At 39.7% G+C, this 17,257-nt stretch overlaps 2 protein-coding genes across 2 annotated transcripts; one reads left to right on the forward strand and one right to left on the reverse strand.

The window, feature by feature from the left end:
- The first annotated feature begins 1,266 nt into the window (after positions 1 to 1,266).
- Positions 1,267 to 4,010, forward strand: elac1 (elaC ribonuclease Z 1). The gene is made up of 5 exons (XM_083905348.1): positions 1,267 to 1,536; positions 1,799 to 2,005; positions 2,150 to 2,208; positions 2,748 to 2,958; positions 3,047 to 4,010. Exons 1-5 carry the CDS (start codon positions 1,380 to 1,382, stop codon positions 3,523 to 3,525), a joined length of 1,113 nt encoding a protein of 370 aa, XP_083761474.1. The 5' UTR covers positions 1,267 to 1,379; the 3' UTR covers positions 3,526 to 4,010.
- A 2,515-nt stretch (positions 4,011 to 6,525) lies between these two features.
- On the reverse strand, positions 6,526 to 11,872 carry mier3b (mesoderm induction early response 1, family member 3 b; the record flags this gene model as incomplete). Its single annotated transcript, XM_083904842.1, has 11 exons — positions 11,759 to 11,872; positions 11,249 to 11,371; positions 10,968 to 11,091; positions 10,447 to 10,520; positions 10,173 to 10,245; positions 9,933 to 10,078; positions 9,713 to 9,794; positions 8,672 to 8,766; positions 8,440 to 8,567; positions 8,170 to 8,324; positions 6,526 to 6,998 (listed from the first exon to the last, which is right to left on the reverse strand). Exons 1-11 carry the CDS (start codon positions 11,855 to 11,857, stop codon positions 6,526 to 6,528), a joined length of 1,572 nt encoding a protein of 523 aa, XP_083760968.1. The 5' UTR covers positions 11,858 to 11,872.
- Positions 11,873 to 17,257: the final 5,385 nt, after the last annotated feature.

Genomic DNA, 17,257 nt, shown 5'->3' on the forward strand with positions numbered 1-17,257 from the left:
CCAGGGAACTACAAAAGAAAATATAAGTCTTTGATTCATTGGGTATTAGATGGAGTAAACATACTTGTCAATAAATAAATACTTTAACGGTAACGGAACGGTTACCATGGTAACCCGACACCATTCTATAACCAGCTTGATTAGTTTCATATCTACAGGTAGGCTATGTTGCATTTGTAAACTTGTTTCGATTTGTACATATATATATAAATATATTTTATTTTAAAAAGTGAGATAATAGTCTGGAAACAACACAAACATTTTTCCATACTTCTTTTTTTTCCCCCCTTTTTCCAGACAAAATTAAATTAAATTCCATACTTTTCCATACTGCGTAGGAACCCAGTGCACATGTTTTCTGATGGACATTGCATCCAACATGAATGAAACACATCCATATTTAGCCTGGTCTCCCTGGCATCATCTTGTTCGAGTAAGGCTTGGCATCCACCAAAGCCACCTGTAAAAAAAAAAAAAAAAATTGAGAAGAAGCTATTTAACATTTTAACATCTTTGCATCAGTAATTTCCAAAAAATTAAATCGGACAACATTAAGCCTACCTTTGTAATGTTTGGGGATGCATTACTTTTTCACCACTAGTTGATGGTTAAGCCACTGCCAGCACTGTCTCTGTCTGTCTGTCTGTGTGTGGGTGTGTGTGTGTCTCCCCCTGTCCTGGCTGTTACTGATAGATAGAGTGAATAGATTTTAACATATACTATTAATAGATATATACATACATTTGTGTCAGTTGTAATCAGTAATCAGTTGTAAGTCAGTGTTATGGAATATGACTAATCAAGTATCAGTAAACATAGCCTAGCTAGCTGGCTACGAGTTCACTACTGTAATATCAGAGTTCCTTGCTCCTTCTCAACTCCCTGGTAATATTCTATTCACAAAATACAATACAATAGTGCGGTCATATTTTAAATCTTGCTTGTGAAAAGTAAGTTCACCGGTTTGAGCAGGAATATGCTGCATAGAGCTCTGGCATCTTGTTTCTTCTGTAGATGTACGACCGGTCCAAGCTGGCGGACCCATTTCCTGCACCCAGCAGCCAATGCGGCGTCAGCGAGCGAGAACACTTCCGGGTACGAGTGCCGTACTCGTTGCTGTGAATTGGAACAGAACTTTGGACTGAGGCTGACGACGTTTCGCAAGTAATGCGAAGTATGCATATTGAGAAACGACCCGGTCTCATTTCAACAGCGCATCACACCTCCGTCCCCTCCTGAAGGAGCAGCCGACGGAGTCGTCTTCTCCCTCGGCTGCGCAGGATACACACACACCGGTACTGTTTGTTCTGCTGCTGCTGCTGCTCCTTTACTTCGATTAAAAACGGTTTCCTCTAGTCTCCCTGTGTTTTTGGTGGAGGATGACCATGGATATGACCTTCCTCGGGACGGGCTCGGCGTACCCGTCTCCTCACCGCGGTGCCTCGGCTCTGGTGCTGCGGACAGAGGGAGACTGTTGGCTGTTTGACTGCGGGGAAGGAACCCAGACGCAGCTGATGAGGAGCCAACTCAGAGCCGGTGAGTTCATGGAGAACTTCTGCTGCTGCGTGAAAACGCCAAAACAAGCGAATGTGATTGAAATGTTCATTTTCTACTATTAATACATTTTTTAGATCTCATATCCACTCAAGAAAGTGTTTTATACTTTGTATTTCTATGGAAAACTACAGTTAACTGCATTCTTCAACCTGCTTTGTTTTTGGCCATATTACACAGTTCTGCTCAGTGAATATCTGTAATTATAATGTATGTTGTTGATTTAACTTTGTTTTCTACCCAGGTCGAATCTCCAAGGTTTTCATCTCCCACTTACATGGAGATCACCTGTTTGGTCTGCCTGGTCTTCTCTGCACCATCAGTCTCAACACCAACCCGGACCCTCAGCAGAACCACAACTGCGTGGACATCTACGGGCCCCGGGGCCTTCGCCACTTTCTCAGGGTGACGCTTGGCCTCACAGGGTCACAGCTGCTTTTCCCATTTGCTGGTAGGCCTAACACACACACAATGTATGTTATCATCAATACAAACATTTATTATCCATTTTTTCCAGGTTAATACCACAGTATTACCATCTATAGCTTAATAAAACTGCTCTGACATTAGCGACAATGTCTGTTTGCATCCGTAGTTCACGAGCTGGAGCCCACACTTGACCAGAGTCCAGCAGAGGGACAGCTCAGTTTGGAGGTAAAAAAAAACAAAAAAAACATCATCACATCACTCTGCTGGAAAAACACTGCAACAAACTGGACCGACGAATGTTTTTTTTTTTATGGGGGGTAATATCTCATTTTGAACTCAAAATGTTTGTCAGGGATTCTAAAATCATTGAATTCACTATAACAACCAGTCAGCATCATGCCCAACACAGTTCAAGGGCCCAAAATCAAGGTCATTAAAGTTAACGAAAACAATGCATTTTTGAATCTTGCACCTGGCAAACACTCCATATTACAAAAAAACTAATAAAAATCCAACTAAAACCAAGCATTTACAAAAAATAGAGACTAATAAAAAGTAGCAAACTCGCTCGGAAGTCATGCAGCTAGGAGAGTGGAGTGTGTGTCCATGATATGTCTACGAGACATGAAATGAGACAAGTTAAGAGGATGACGTCATTAAAAGGTGACCAAAATGAAACGGTCCATTGCATTGAATATAAATGTGGATTTCTATGGGAGATTTTTAGTGTTATTTTTGAAGTGCTGGGTTGTTTCCGTCTCTAGATGACAGCAGAGTGCAGTCCTCTGCACCCACAGGAACGACTGGGCAGGACGATCGCCCTGGACGCGTCCAGTGACTCTTACCTTCTCTTTGAAGACAAGTCGTTTGTGGTCAAAGCCTTCAGGCTGTTCCACCGCATCCCTTCCTTCGGTTTTTGCATTCAGGAGCACGATCGTCCCGGAAGACTGAAAATCGAAAGACTCAAGGAACTGGGTAAGAATCGCTGAATCCTTTCAGATATTTCTCTTTTTAAATTCAGACACACGTTAATCACTACTATTCTCATTTCTGTGTCTCTCAGGAGTGAAACCGGGGCCTTTGTATGGGCGTCTCAAAGCCGGAGAGTCCGTAACTTTAGAAAGCGGGCATGTGGTGCTGCCTAGTGACGCGCTGGAAGAAACCATTCCAGGGAGGAAAGTCTGCATTTTAGGAGACTGTAGCGCAGTTCTCGGGGCTGGGCCTTTGACTTTATGCAGTGGAGCAGACGTTCTGGTTCATGAGGCGACTCTTGGGAACGAGCACAGGGAGAAAGCAGTGGATCACGGACACAGTACACCAGAGATGGCGGCCACAGTGGCTCGGGAATGCTGTGCGAGGATGTTGGTGCTGTACCACTTCAGTCAGAGGTACAAGCCCAGCTCCATGCAGAAGGAAGGAGACGAGGACGATGTTTCGGCACTCAAGAGACAGGCTGAAGACGCTCTGCAGGGCAGTGATGTAGAAGTGATGCTGGCCGAGGACTTTCTGACTCTGCCCATTCCTCTCAGAAGACCGAGGTGAAAAACATCCACATCTCAGCATGTAGAAGAATGTTCGTCCCCCTGTGATTTGGAAGGCAGATAACATTTTTAAATTATCGATTAATCTGTCAATCATTTTCAAACAATGGCAACAATTTGAGATAAAAAAAAAAATAATCGCTGCCATCGCTGGCATACAAAGCAACTTGTAGGATCAGTCACTTAATCAGGAAGTGAGCGGAAGCTCATGATCCAGCTGCTATGTGGCTATATTGAGAGTGAGAGAACGTTTGTGGCAGAAATGACAATGCATTTTTAAAATCAATTACTGTTTTGATCAAATACTGATCAAAATCACTGGATTAGATATTTTGGTCAGTTTTTTTGTGTCTTTTAACAAGTGGTGTTTTTCTCCCCACTACATTTTCTTCTGAATGAATTATAGCCCAATCTCACACCTGGTACAATGCAGAGGAAAAAACATGCAATCGTCTTCGAACGTTTTCCAGAGCTTTATTTCTGGATCTGTACACAAGGTATTAAAGTACAACAGAAAATACAAAATAATGTTTAACAAAAGACAAAAAAAAAAAAAAACTCAATGTTTATGTACAATTCTTATAAACAATAAAGATAGCTTCTTGAACATTTCTCATAGTGAAGTTTTTGATTGTCTATATTTCTGGATATACATTTTTAAGTTTTGTAGGTTTTTATTCACAAAGATGTTTTTTGTTTTCAGCGGACTGTGGTTTTGTTTTTCAAAACTACTGCTATATATTTTTTTCTTTTTCGAAACTTCAAAACACAATATAAAATAAATTTGTTTAGAGCCTGCTTGCGCACACAAGTCTCACACCGGAGAGATCGATAAAATCACATTTTTGTGAGTTCACAGGGAAAGTGAAAAACCTACTTCTATTACTGAATGGCCTTAACATTCTGACAGTTTTTCTGAGTCTTTTGTACAAACCACAGGTGAAATAAATATCACTGCACTGCTAAAGCTAGAAGAGCTTGGGAGGACCTACTGCATTATGCACATTGCATGAAAAATAGAAACGAGCTCTCTACATACTTAAGAGTAGCAGCCATCCCTTTACCATCAAGACAAATCGACGACATGTAAAAAGGGGGGGGTGAGCGTCTTTTACATGTGGTTGCAAATTCCAAACGCAAAACTGCAACACTGAATAATACCAATATGTCTTGGGGTAAAGCCGTTGTGGGCGATACGCCTCAGAACGGGAAACAGCCAGCATGCGTGGTTTCAGCTGTGCCCCGCTGTGAGGGTATCAGGACTTTCCAAGGAGGGGGGAAAAGAAATTCAAACACCTAGGTCAAAAGGTAAAATGCAAAAAGGAAACTCAAAATATCTGTACATATCTACAAATTATTGCCTTTTGGACAAGGAATCAAATTAAAAACTTTGTATCAACACAGATTCACAAGTGTAAGAGGTCAGTTAATAGACTTTTAAAGGCTATTTGCTAATTATTTACACGAAACACACAAGTGAATACCTTCTCTGATGCTGGGCTTGGAAACTTAAAAGATGATTAAAGAGGCATGGATCCTGTCTGTACATATGCAATCATGAAATACTACATCATCTACTGACGTGACAAACATGATGAACCCCTGAAACAAACTAATTATTCATAGCACAATGCATAGATAAATTAAGTAAACACTACTACTGCATCCAATCAACTGACAATGACCTGCTAAACATCTTACGGTTCACAATTATGGACTCAAGTCAAGATATAGCGGCTCAATTTCTGCTACTAGACTCCAAGAAATTGTAGACCAGATTATGTGGTACAGGTTAGGCAGAGGTCAAATACATAATCGGAGTGGCTTTAAAATAAAATAAAAAAAAAGAGAGAGCTAATACTGCTGGCTGGCTTACCGAAATGGTCTGAGAAAATGGCCCGACTTGATTTAAGAAGAAATTCTAACAATAAAAACATTTTTTACTAAAGAACATGTAGCATGGGGCTGAAAGGATTTAACAAATGTGAAGATTGATATCAGTTTAAACAGCATTGTAATATTGTCATTATAGTCTGACTGACCGCATCCTAGAAAGAAGCAGGTTTATATATGGATGTATGTATATACATCCATATATAAACTTGATATTGAACAGTGAAATCAGATGACTCCCATGTTGTTCTGGACAGGAATTTCTCATCCGTTATACAGTACTACACACTATAGGGACTATAATTTGGGTCAACTATATGGGATATAAATATTAACTGTAGCAAACATTCAAATGTTGCAGTTTGGCCACTTTGAACAGTTGAAGAGTAAACAGAAAAGCTTCCACAGGAGAAATAATAATAATTAAAAGAAGAAGAAAAAAAAAAAAAAAAACAACATGGACCATCTTAGCAGCTGAAGCTAAAACTTCCGGGTCTTCAAGCTAATCTCCAAATGTTGTTCTTCATACAATGTCAGGCCAGGGTTTATTTTTTGAGACAACTAAAACCATTTGTGCTAGTCTGGTTACTTTAAAGTACCTGTAAACCAAACACTAATATATATAAAAAAAAAAAGAAAAGAAACGCACCTCGTACCACTTCAAAACAAAAGAGTCAAGCGACTAAATACTAAAAACTACAGGCAGAAACCAACGCAGGTTTTGGCAGCTGAAAAAGAATGGCAGGATAACAAAAGTGTCGCTCTGAAGATGTGTGTAGATGTAAAGGAGGAAGATACACAACTCTCCGACTGCAGCCTCTGGGCCTCGCTGTACAAAGATGTTCCACATCTCAAGACTGCAAAAAAATAAAAAATAAAATAAATGGCTATATAAACTCTTGAGAGAAATCAAGATTTTAGTTCTATATGATAGACATCACTGATGTCATATTACACAAAAATGAAAACAAAGTATATTTATATACATATATAGATATATATATAGAATAGAATTTAAACAAATTGGTTTCTCCAGTGAGGTCAGTCTTATTTACAAGAGAGATATGGGGTTTTAAAAAGGGAAGAACAAGGGAACAGGTGAGGAAGATCACTCTGATTGAAGTGCTGCAGTGTGCTGTGTGTGGTGCCTCGCGTGTGCTCCTAAAAACCCGTTTGGCTCGCCGCTGCCGGCCAAGCTCCCAAAGTCTGTGACGGACACGGCCATTTTAGCGCCGGTGATTCGGTGGTGGTGTGTCGTTGTCCGCCGTGCCTCGAAGTCTCCCAGGTTACTCACAGACACGTCACTCATAAAGGAGTCCGGTAGCGCCATCTTGAGTCTTTTGGAGGGCCGCTCGCAGTCCTTGTTGACACACACGCCCCCCAACTGGCTCAGGTCAGAGTGGTAGAAGCCAGCGTCGAGCATGTTGAGACAGTCGGGGTCTGCGCCATTGGAAGGGAACCCGAGGGACTCGTCGTGGTTGAGGGACCCGCGGTGGAGGCTTTCCAAAGGAGGAAAGCTGTAGGAGTCGAGGCAACTAACATCTGCAGGGCTGCACACGGTGGCTACAGTGTTGCTCAAAGCTGCAACAACACAGGACAATTCAGATTACATTCAGATGTAGCTCCAACAGTTTTGGCAAGAAACACAAGTTGCATAAGGAAAAATAAGACAATTACTAAAACAAATGGGATACGAGTAAGAATTTATATCTGCCTATATCACACTAAAATTAGGGGGTATATACCTGGAAATGTTGTTTGTTAGTTTCTGTTGCAAATACATTAAGATAAATAAAAAAAATACTGTGTGCCATTTTAAAACTCTAAAATTTACGATTCACTAAAAACTAGGGATGCACCGATTGATCAGCCGGTGACTGGAATTGGTCGATTTCCACGTGATCGGCCATGACTGACGACCGGCCGGTCAGACAGAGATATGCCGCACAGCATATCTGTCATATAACAGCAGCTCACTTTGTAACATGAGCTGGTGCAGGTGGAGAGGCTAACGGGATAAGCAGTTAGCAGAGGCTCCGGGTAGCAAGTTAGCTCAGAGTCTACAGAGAAGTGGGAATTTCCACACGGCAGCTTTACACTACAGTATTCACATCGATCATACAAAGCCAGGTTTCCACGGCGCTACGTTTACTAATCATACATGAGCAGTAAGACGTAGACAGTAAAACCAGCACCAACTCGTTAATGAGAGTTCCTTCTTGGGGATGTCCACAGAGCAGGTGCCACCACCTTGTGGTGCTATTCAGTATTGCAGTACGCTTTTTAAATTGAAAAGAATTGTTATTCCTTAACATCTTGAAGAATTAATTAGTTAACCTGTTCCATTTCTTTTAACAGACATTACATGACTGAAAAGTTGGTTGTATTTCTATGTGAGAATGTTATGTTAAAGAAAAGATAGAAAATTAATCCCTGTGTGCTGTAATGTGGTTAGAAAATGTTTTGTCGGAATCGGCTAAAATTGTTATCGGCAGGTCCAACTCCATGAATAATTGGAATAGGCCCAAAAAATGGCAAATCTGGGCATCCCTACTACAAACATCTGTGGCTAACAGCTGGAAGATGGAGCATTTCAGATTTTGTGCTGGAAATGGCAACACTGCCCAAAAAAATTAAGCAGTAGATGAAGATACATGCGTGTTCACCTGGGTCTTGTTCACAGACAAAGATGATAAAAATCTAGATGCATTTTTTTAGAATGGAGTAAAAAAAAAAAAAAAAAACTACCGACCTGTGAGATCACTGGCAGTGATGGAGTTGAGCAGACTGAGCTGTTGGTCAGTAGTCGTTTCCAGCCTTCCTCCTCCACCAGCACCTAAACACACCGAGGAGGAACTGTCCACTGCCAAACCCTCTGCTTCATCCACAAGTCTGTCCATCAGGTCACTGAATACAGAAGAGCACATATAAGCACCAACACACAAATGGTCTCTTTATCAAAGCTCATTGTGCAAATGTGTGCAAAAACAGAAGTAATACAGACACATCTTGTGTCACTTACGTTACACCAGGATAGCTGCTGTATTTTTTCTTGCCAAAACGATTTTGCTGTACAAAGAAATCAAAGCGCTCCGACTTTTTCCACATGTAATAAAACGCCACACATTCTGCTACAGTTCGTGTTGTGACCTGAGGGGGGGGGGGGGCAAATAAATACAGGAATGAGAAACGTTATTAATCGAATTTGCTGTATGACAGTGAATGTGTTTAAGAAACTGTGGAACAAGACTCACTTTGTGTTTCTGTATGAGGTGAAAGTTTTTGTCATACATCTGTAGTGCGTGTTCGAAGTTCTTGCATTCTTCCTCTGACCACGGAGGCGATTTTTCTGAAATAAAAGCAGTAAAACATTTACATATTGCACAATAAAAGACTTGTCAGCAAAACGTTATTCACTTCAATTAAATCTTTTCACCACTACCAAATTTAACATCACATATAGATGCTTTATAATGAATTCTCTTAATTGTAAGTTAAATTGATATTCATAAAAGGTATTCTATTCTGGTGGTGAAATTGATTTTTTTGTTTCACATATTACACAAACTGCTCAACAAGAAGAGATAATAACCTAATGTTTAGCTTTGGGCTGGTCGTCACTTATTATCCAAAAGTCAGAAATCCATTCCAACTGGAGTGGAAAAGTTGATGTTGAATTACTTATCGATTACTAAATCAATTAATTTAATAGCAGATTAATTACTTTGAGTCATGGCTGGCCACATCATTCGTGTTGTTGCATAGGAGCCATATTAACCGTCTAACAGAATCCATATATTCTGTTATAAAAGATTACTATTTTCTGTTTATTAGGCTGTTGTTTAATAAGACAATAAATAACATAATAAAATTCCTTTGTGCTTCAAGGAGAATATCTACTTTCTCAGTCCATTTGCCTGAAAACAACTGGCTGAGCTGAAGCTCACTTTATCGAGGAATAATTATATAACAAATGGGAAATTGGTGCTTTAGGCAAAATATTGCAAATTGAGTTATTGTAAATTCTGATTTTTTTTACTCTGTTAATAAATATTTAAAGGACTATCTAGCTAGTGTAAAGGATCATTGAAAGTGTTATCCTGATTTTACTGTAGTTTGGCTCTACACAATACACAAATCCACACAATATGAAGGAATTCCAACAGAAAATCATATTTGTTCCCCGTGTTCCCTCTTACACTGTGATTAATGATATGACAACACTTTCCTCATGTCGAAGTGACAGTTTAGTACAGTTGGCGTTAACATCCGGTACATTTACATTTTTCACTTACCTTTTGAGGACTTTACACGGCTGCAGTATCTTTCTAGTGCTTCACGGGTGTTGTAGTTGAACTTGACAAGCTCATGCAAAGCCTACGTGGAAAAAAAAATAGTCACGATTAGAAAATACTGTGTGTAATTTAGTAAGAAATATTCAAAAATCCGGCTGACGACAGAAGCGTAGCACCATGCTCATCACATGAAATGTTTATGAATAAAAACGTGACTGACCTGCTCATTATCTCGAACATGTGACCCTGGTTTGTCACATCCTGTATCATCTGCTGTCCGTGACGATACTTCACATAGAAAACTCCTAACTTTGTTTTCTGGTATTGTACCTGGGCTCCATAACAACTCGTCGTCATCTTCATAAACTGAATAAGAAAGTGAAAGGTGAGATGAGTCGCCTGGTTTGACTTTAGCACATTTAACATAATAGAACAGCTTAAAATAGAAAAATGTAGTCACCTTTCTCCCCATCTTTGTAATGACAGAGGCAAGAAGGAACCTCTGCTTGGTACTGTGATCCCACCATTATTTCCTTCAATAAAAAAAACACAAACACAAAAAAGATAGTACAGATTATTTCAACTGTTAATTTTCCCTCCCTATACCCACACATACATAAGAAATAAATGTCAAGGTTTTTTTTTTATTATAAAACACCCAATTGTTTTAAAATATCACTAATATACTTTTGAGGGCCCCTTGTATGCATGTTATAACATTAAATGGGTCTTACCTTTCTGGAGTCCTCTGGGCTGGGACCATCTTCATCACACTCTGACTCTTTATCACCATCAGAGATAGCGTTGGCTGAAAAATTAATAATAAAATAAAAACAGATAAATACCAGTTTGCACATAAAGGTGACACGTTCTTAAATGGCACAGCAACAGGTGATTGGCAAAGCCCCTCATGCAATAAAATCCCTGACACTTAATGGACTTGCACATTGTACCAGTCCTGATTTACTTCATGACATAAAATAAATAAATAACTAAATTGACAAAAAAAAAGCTAATCACAAATTAAATGTAAGAAATTCCAAATAAAAACTAATGAAGCACCATAACATTTTAAACCCCTTTGAATGGCATCTTTTTAAATAAAGTTGAGTGAGAGAGACTGAAAGCACATTCCCAAAGTTACATCAGATGTTTGGATACCCATTGTATATAGCATTGACAGCGTTGACAATAATAATTTTTTTTTTCTTGTTTGGTTTTGCAATTGAAGAGTAAAATAGAACGTATGACTTACATCGAAGTGTTCTTGGAAAGAAATCAGTGGCTTCGTGGGAAGTGACTGAAGGCGTAAGATCATCAGCCGAGGACTGGGTCTCCTCCTCGTAGTCTCCAGACAGAAGGTCTTTAGCTATTTCCTCCTACAGAAAAACATTATTCACTGTATAACTGACACAGACCAAGAATGACGTAAACAGATATCTGAATGACATAGTGAAAATAAATAAAATTGTTAATCTTACTTTACGCCAGAATGTGCTGAAAATATGACATCACAATAGAATAGGAGGTATTTACCTTGTCCAAAGTCATGTCAGGCAGCTCATCAGTGATGTCTCCCGAGGAGCTGTCTATACTGGATCCTGCCGAGGCCTCATAACGATAGATGGCCAACAGCTCTTCCAAAGGCATGGTCCCCTCCTGTTGGGGTCAATTCATAAATTGAAAAAGCTTGCACATATGAACACTTTGATTTCCTGTCTGAATTCTAACAAAATATTCATATTAGAAACAATTGTAAATGTCCTTTATTAGGTCCCACAGGTGCTCTGAAATATTTTATTCAGAATACAAACTCAGTTACATGCAGAGGAAAACAAAATATTAATTCACTATCATTTTAACACTAGAGGGCCACTAATAGAAAATGTATGTGCAAAGTTAGCTGATTTATTCATTTTAAATGATGCAGCTTTAAAAAAAACAAAATAACATACTCAGACAGGTGACATCAACAATTGGCACAAACGAACAACTTCACTTTAAATATTCACACAAAACTTGCATAATCCGCATTTATTAGTTCACCTTCTCTAGATCCGCAATCTCAGATCTGAAATTCCTCCCTCCATCCAGAGACTCTTCCTCCTCCAGAGTCCTTTCATCATCATACTCATGAACTAACATATCCGCTGTTGGATCAAAGTCATGGTCCTCTGATGATAAAGAGCCAACTGAATGAGAAAATGAATGAGTAGAAGAGAAAACAATCATGAGTATATTATTTTTCTTTCACATATAAGCTCATATACACTTACATTTAAATGCACACAATGAGTATACTGTGAATGCATATAGTCAAAGTAAACGCCCCCTATAAGCCAAAAAAAGATGCAATGCAATATGAGCAAATAATGCAATTGCATGTAGAAAGTTGAGTCGACTAAAACATCATTACAAAATATCTACACATATTATGACAGAGGTTTTCTTACCTGGACTTGAACTCCCTAGAGAAGCCTGCAAAAGAACACAAACCAGAGCATAAATAAAACACTGCAGACAAAACATGGGTTCAAATATTCTACATGCGCTTTAACATGATGTTTTACACTCGGCGCTGGGTTAAATTGCTTGTTATGGCCTTGGGCCAGGACCTCTGTTTTACCGCTAACGTTACCTGTGATAGGTGGCTAATGTGTCGTCGCGGCGGACGCGACACGCCGACGACAATTATAAGCAAGACACAGGCTTATAACACACTAATAAAATAGATGACATGACCGAGAATAGATCCGAGTGAAATCAGAGGAATATCATCACCAAGTGATGTGATGTTTGCAATGTCGCCTCTAGAAACAGTTTGCTAGCCTCGAAGCTAAATCCAAAGCCACCGTTAACGCTGTCCATCGAAAAATGTAAACACTAATTTCGTTTGCGCGGCACAACCATCGATAGACGTGAATTATCCTTACCGCGTAGGTGTCGCTAACTAAAAAGGAGAAATACAAATTTTGTCATTCATCACAAACACGACATAGCATGTTATTTCCTTTAACAAGTAAGCTAGCGTTAAATTTACGTATCAATTTACACAGCCGCTACTTCGTAGCAGCTGAGAGAGCGAAGGCGCAGCGGCCTTGTAGTGAAGGATCGGTCCACACATTCAAGCCTATTTTTGAGCAATGGAAATGGAATTTGTGACACGAAACCGGCTATATAGACGGAAAAAAGCCTACTCTGTCCAATCGATAACAAACAAATGAAAAATACAGCGCAGAAAATCAAAAAATGTCGATTTGAGATCGACAGCTTCTCCCCTGTTTTCCCTCTTACCTCCGCCATATTGGTACCTTTAGCTGATGGGCTCGCTCCGGCGCAAGTACCCGGATGAGCGCTCTGAGCCAATCAGAGATCCAGGTGTCCGCTGTAGTCGTGACGACGTTCAAACCAACCACCGACCAGACTGACGGCAATCATCAATAAATGGCGAATCTACACATCACTATATCTTGAAGTCACACTATCAGGGCGGAGTGTGTAAATATCTCTCACAGTGACATTTAATCAGAGCATTCCTAAGAACGTACCGGCTGATTTTCTATGCCCAATGCTTAGTAATGGAGCTGCACCGTTTTACTGTCAGAGATGCCTGTTGCCATCCTCTGTATATTCCCGTTACAATATTCACAGGGACGTCAAATTGTAGCCACTGTAATGTCTTAAAAAACAAATTAAAAACAGGCATTATTTTAGGTTAAAATAACTAATCTTTAGCTGCAATTATTTTGCATACAGATCAATTTATAGATTAAAGATCATTTCTATATAAGTCAAACGTTAAGATTCCTGGTAAATGCAGTGCCCACAGTTCAATTTGTGACAGCTACAGTCATGAAATAAATGAACACACTTGCTCTTGAGGAAATGATATTGCCTGATGTTCATTTATTAATCATACTCATAATATATATAATACATGTTTATCATGCTCTTTACATTGCAAAATGATCTCAAAGTGCACACAGTAACAATAAAAACAAGAGAGCAAAACAAGCAACATATAACAATAAAAGCACAATGGAGTTAAAGATTTTAGTCATTTATGTTCATCTGTGCCATTAATGTCAATTCATAGACACACAAACACATCTGAAATACTTACAGGACAAGAATTTTATTTTCCAAAAATAAAGAATAAATAAAAAGCCCTGTAATCATTTTCATAAATAAATACTGAAAAATAAAAACTTTAGGTGGATAATTAGGTGTACAGGCCACCAGAGGGCAAAAGTACCCTTAAAAAGTAACACTACTCACACCAGTGATTGTTCCTTCCCTTCCTGTTAAACTCCTCCTGATATGTTGGAGTCACGTGGAAAAACAGGTTGACAGCAGTGGAATTAATGAGCTTCTGTTACTGTACTGTGAAAAGAAAGGAAAAGAAAAACAAAACATTAAAAGCTTTTAGTAACATACTGATAAGTTGAGGAAAGGGCTGTGACTGCTGCTTTACATTCAGGAGATCTGTGTGCAAGCCACTAATGATTAATTGTGTCCTGATGATTAAAGGTAAGGGGGTGGGAGTCCTTCCTGCAGCACAACCAGAGCTGTTATCCGTCTGTTTTGACTGTGTCAACAAGATATATTTTGTTTAATCATAAAGTTTTATGCATCTAGATTAGATGTAAGAGAGGCATCGTTCAGTTTGACTACATTTGTGAGAGATACATTTTACAGTTTAACCCTCTCCCAAACGCATCAGGGAGCGGAGGGTGGTGTCCTTCACAAAAAATGATGTTGGTCCTCCTCATTTGCTTCCTCTTCAAAATGCAAAAATCCACGCTCTGGCTGGTTTATTATTATTCAGGCTGCTAGAAACAGCGCGGTACAAGATCTTTGAAAAGCAAGGCCCTTACCCAAATTGTATATAATAGTCTTATTGAAAGGCTGCGAGAAGCAACCAAAACAACTATATACTTATACAATATAGTAGCATATTCAATTTCTGACAATAAATGTTACACAACGGACCTCTAAGTTTGTTACATTTTTACTAAAGTCCTCATATTCTCACGCATAAAGAAAGATGTACAGTATATCATGATTTGTATAGCAAATACTGTTTAACCAGTAACCATGCCTATACCAGAATTGCAATTAGTGTGTATTGAACTTTTCAACTTTCCAGCACTGTTGTTGTTTACGTCTTGGTTCCATGCAATTTGCCACGTTGGTGGTTTTTTTTTTTGTCATTTTGTTACTGCCTAGTAAACACTTGTCTGTTTGGTAAACAAAGTCCCCCCCGTTAGGTTGTAGGAAGGGCAGCGTGGGTTTCCTTTGGTGGACAAGTGAGTCACTGTTTGGAGAGTTCACAAACACATCCCATCTGATAGTGTCTTTACCCGAGCTCCATAATAAGGAGCAAAAACTGGTCCAGATAAAGCAAAACTGTACCGACTTAAACAGTGCTGGTTCTTCTCCTATTTATTAATAATACTAGTCATAACATGTCCTGTTTGAGGTCAAAAGTGGTTGCTTGCGTGGACAAGAAGTGTACAAAATACAACCATCCATTTCTGTCTTCTTCCTGCAGCTAATTCATGATTATTGCGCTGGTTTTTAAAAAGCCCACTAAAAGCCTTCTTTCACAGAACAATGTAGTCAGGAAGATGTGGGACCTCACCTACTGAGTGAAGCTTTCAGGTCAACAAGTTATCCTCTGACGTAGATTATGGCGAGGCGGGTGACAAAGGGTCACAATCCATTGTTACAATGTAAAACGGATGCTGCTGGTTAGCACGGGCCGACACCTACACTGGTTTCTACAGCTGCCCACTCAGCCGATGAGGCACTGGAGGCAGAAAAGGAACGGCAACATTCATGGTTTTATGATCTATTATATTTGAGGTCAAATTGACTCATCAGCTGCATAAATGGAGCATTACTTAACCTTGCACATATGTAGGTCTTCACACGGTGGTTAAGATTGTTTGTTGAAATAATGTTTTCCACTTGTAGATATTTACCGTGAACGCCCTCATATGCACAATCAATAGAAATCGCATCTATAGATTTATTGTGAAAACAAACACGTTCATTCAGTATCCAGTGGAGTCTTTCTCCTGTCAGTTTATTCGAAACACCAAGCAGCAAACTCAACAACCTTGGGTTGACTCATACGTCCATGTAATGCAGTTTGTGTCGTTGCTGAACTGCATGACACCAAACAAAGACGAGTAATTGTCTTGTTTACTCTGCCGTCTGATGGAAAAACTTCTCAACAAGTTGTTACACTTTAACAGCACAGACTACCAACTCTGAAATGACCATAGAGTGGAATTAAAAGGTCCCATATTATGCAAAATCAACTCTTTAATCATCTTAATACTTATATTTGGGACTCTGGAGGTCCTACCAGTCGCCAAAATGTGAAAAAAGATGACTTACTCATGCTAAATTCCTGGAACTGTTGTCACATGGAGCTCTGCTTTGTCCGCAAAACATGTGAGAGTGCTGGCGAGGGCAACGACATCCGAAAAGTGTTTTTAAGTTCTATTCTTGGCTCCACAGTGCAGCACAGAGTTCTACACAAACTTCCAGCCTCAGAGGATTTATCTGCCCAGTGGATACATGTTATATATGACAGCAATGTGCCTCCTAGAGCCTGCAAATCATTACTTTTCCAAATGCTAACTGCTGTTAGCTCCCAGTAGCCTCTGTGGCTACTTTTTTTTTTTTTTACTACTAAACAGAGCGTTCTGAACAGGGCTGTTTTGACAGGGTGATTGAACTGCTGTGCTGCTTCATCCTTATGGTATTTTGACCAAAGCATGTCACAGACATGTTCATTAGGACACCAGGGAACTAGGTTAACTTGGAGAAACAGGGTATAATATGGGACCTTTAACACTTCTCTTAGACCCACAGGATGAATTTGCGACATGCTTTATTCTTCAGTTCCAGATACCCAGATATCCAGCGAGTCATCTTTCAACTAAAAGGTCGTCGGGTTCAATTTCCGGCGCGTCTACATGCGGATGTGTCCTTGGGCAAGGCACTTGACCCCCATGTTGCTCCTGACCTGGCAGCGTGTGAAATGACATGCAAGCTGTGTGATAGTAAATGGCTATAAGCGAATGGGTGAATACCAAAACTGTTGTGTAAAGCACCATTGAGTGGTCATCAAGACTAGAAAAGTGCTATATAAATATAAATACATTTACTACTATGTGTTACATTAAGTTAGTTTCCAGTTAAAGTTGGGTAGATATAGGTTGGGGCTAAAACCACTAGATGGCAATGTGTGACAGCCATGGGTTCTTTGTGACTCAGCCTTAGCCTTGCATGTCCCCTGTAGCCTACTATGAACACAACGACCCTGCTCAGTCAGGTTGGCCGTAACAATGACTGCGAGTAAAGCAGGGGCCTGTCGTGTTGATATTCGTCGGTGAATCATGTAAAACTCTGCCACGTGCTTTGACACAGATTTGTGTGTGTTTACATGTAGCCTACACTATTTACCTCCGCCGTGCAGTTTACCAAGCAGCGAGCAGCTGCAAAGCCAACGCATCTTTCTGAGGCCAT

Source organism: Microchirus variegatus (assembly GCF_963457635.1).
Source record: "Microchirus variegatus genome assembly, chromosome: 18".
NCBI lineage: Eukaryota > Metazoa > Chordata > Actinopteri > Pleuronectiformes > Soleidae > Microchirus > Microchirus variegatus.

Bases quoted from the DNA above. Each gene is read 5' to 3' on its own strand.
- elac1 (XM_083905348.1), top strand. From the start codon at position 1,380: ATGACCATGGATATGACCTTCCTCGGGACGGGCTCGGCGTACCCGTCT. The intron at 2,006-2,149 runs GTAGGCCTAACA...TTGCATCCGTAG, and splicing joins GCTGCTTTTCCCATTTGCTG to TTCACGAGCTGGAGCCCACA. The intron at 2,209-2,747 runs GTAAAAAAAAAC...TTCCGTCTCTAG, and splicing joins AGGGACAGCTCAGTTTGGAG to ATGACAGCAGAGTGCAGTCC.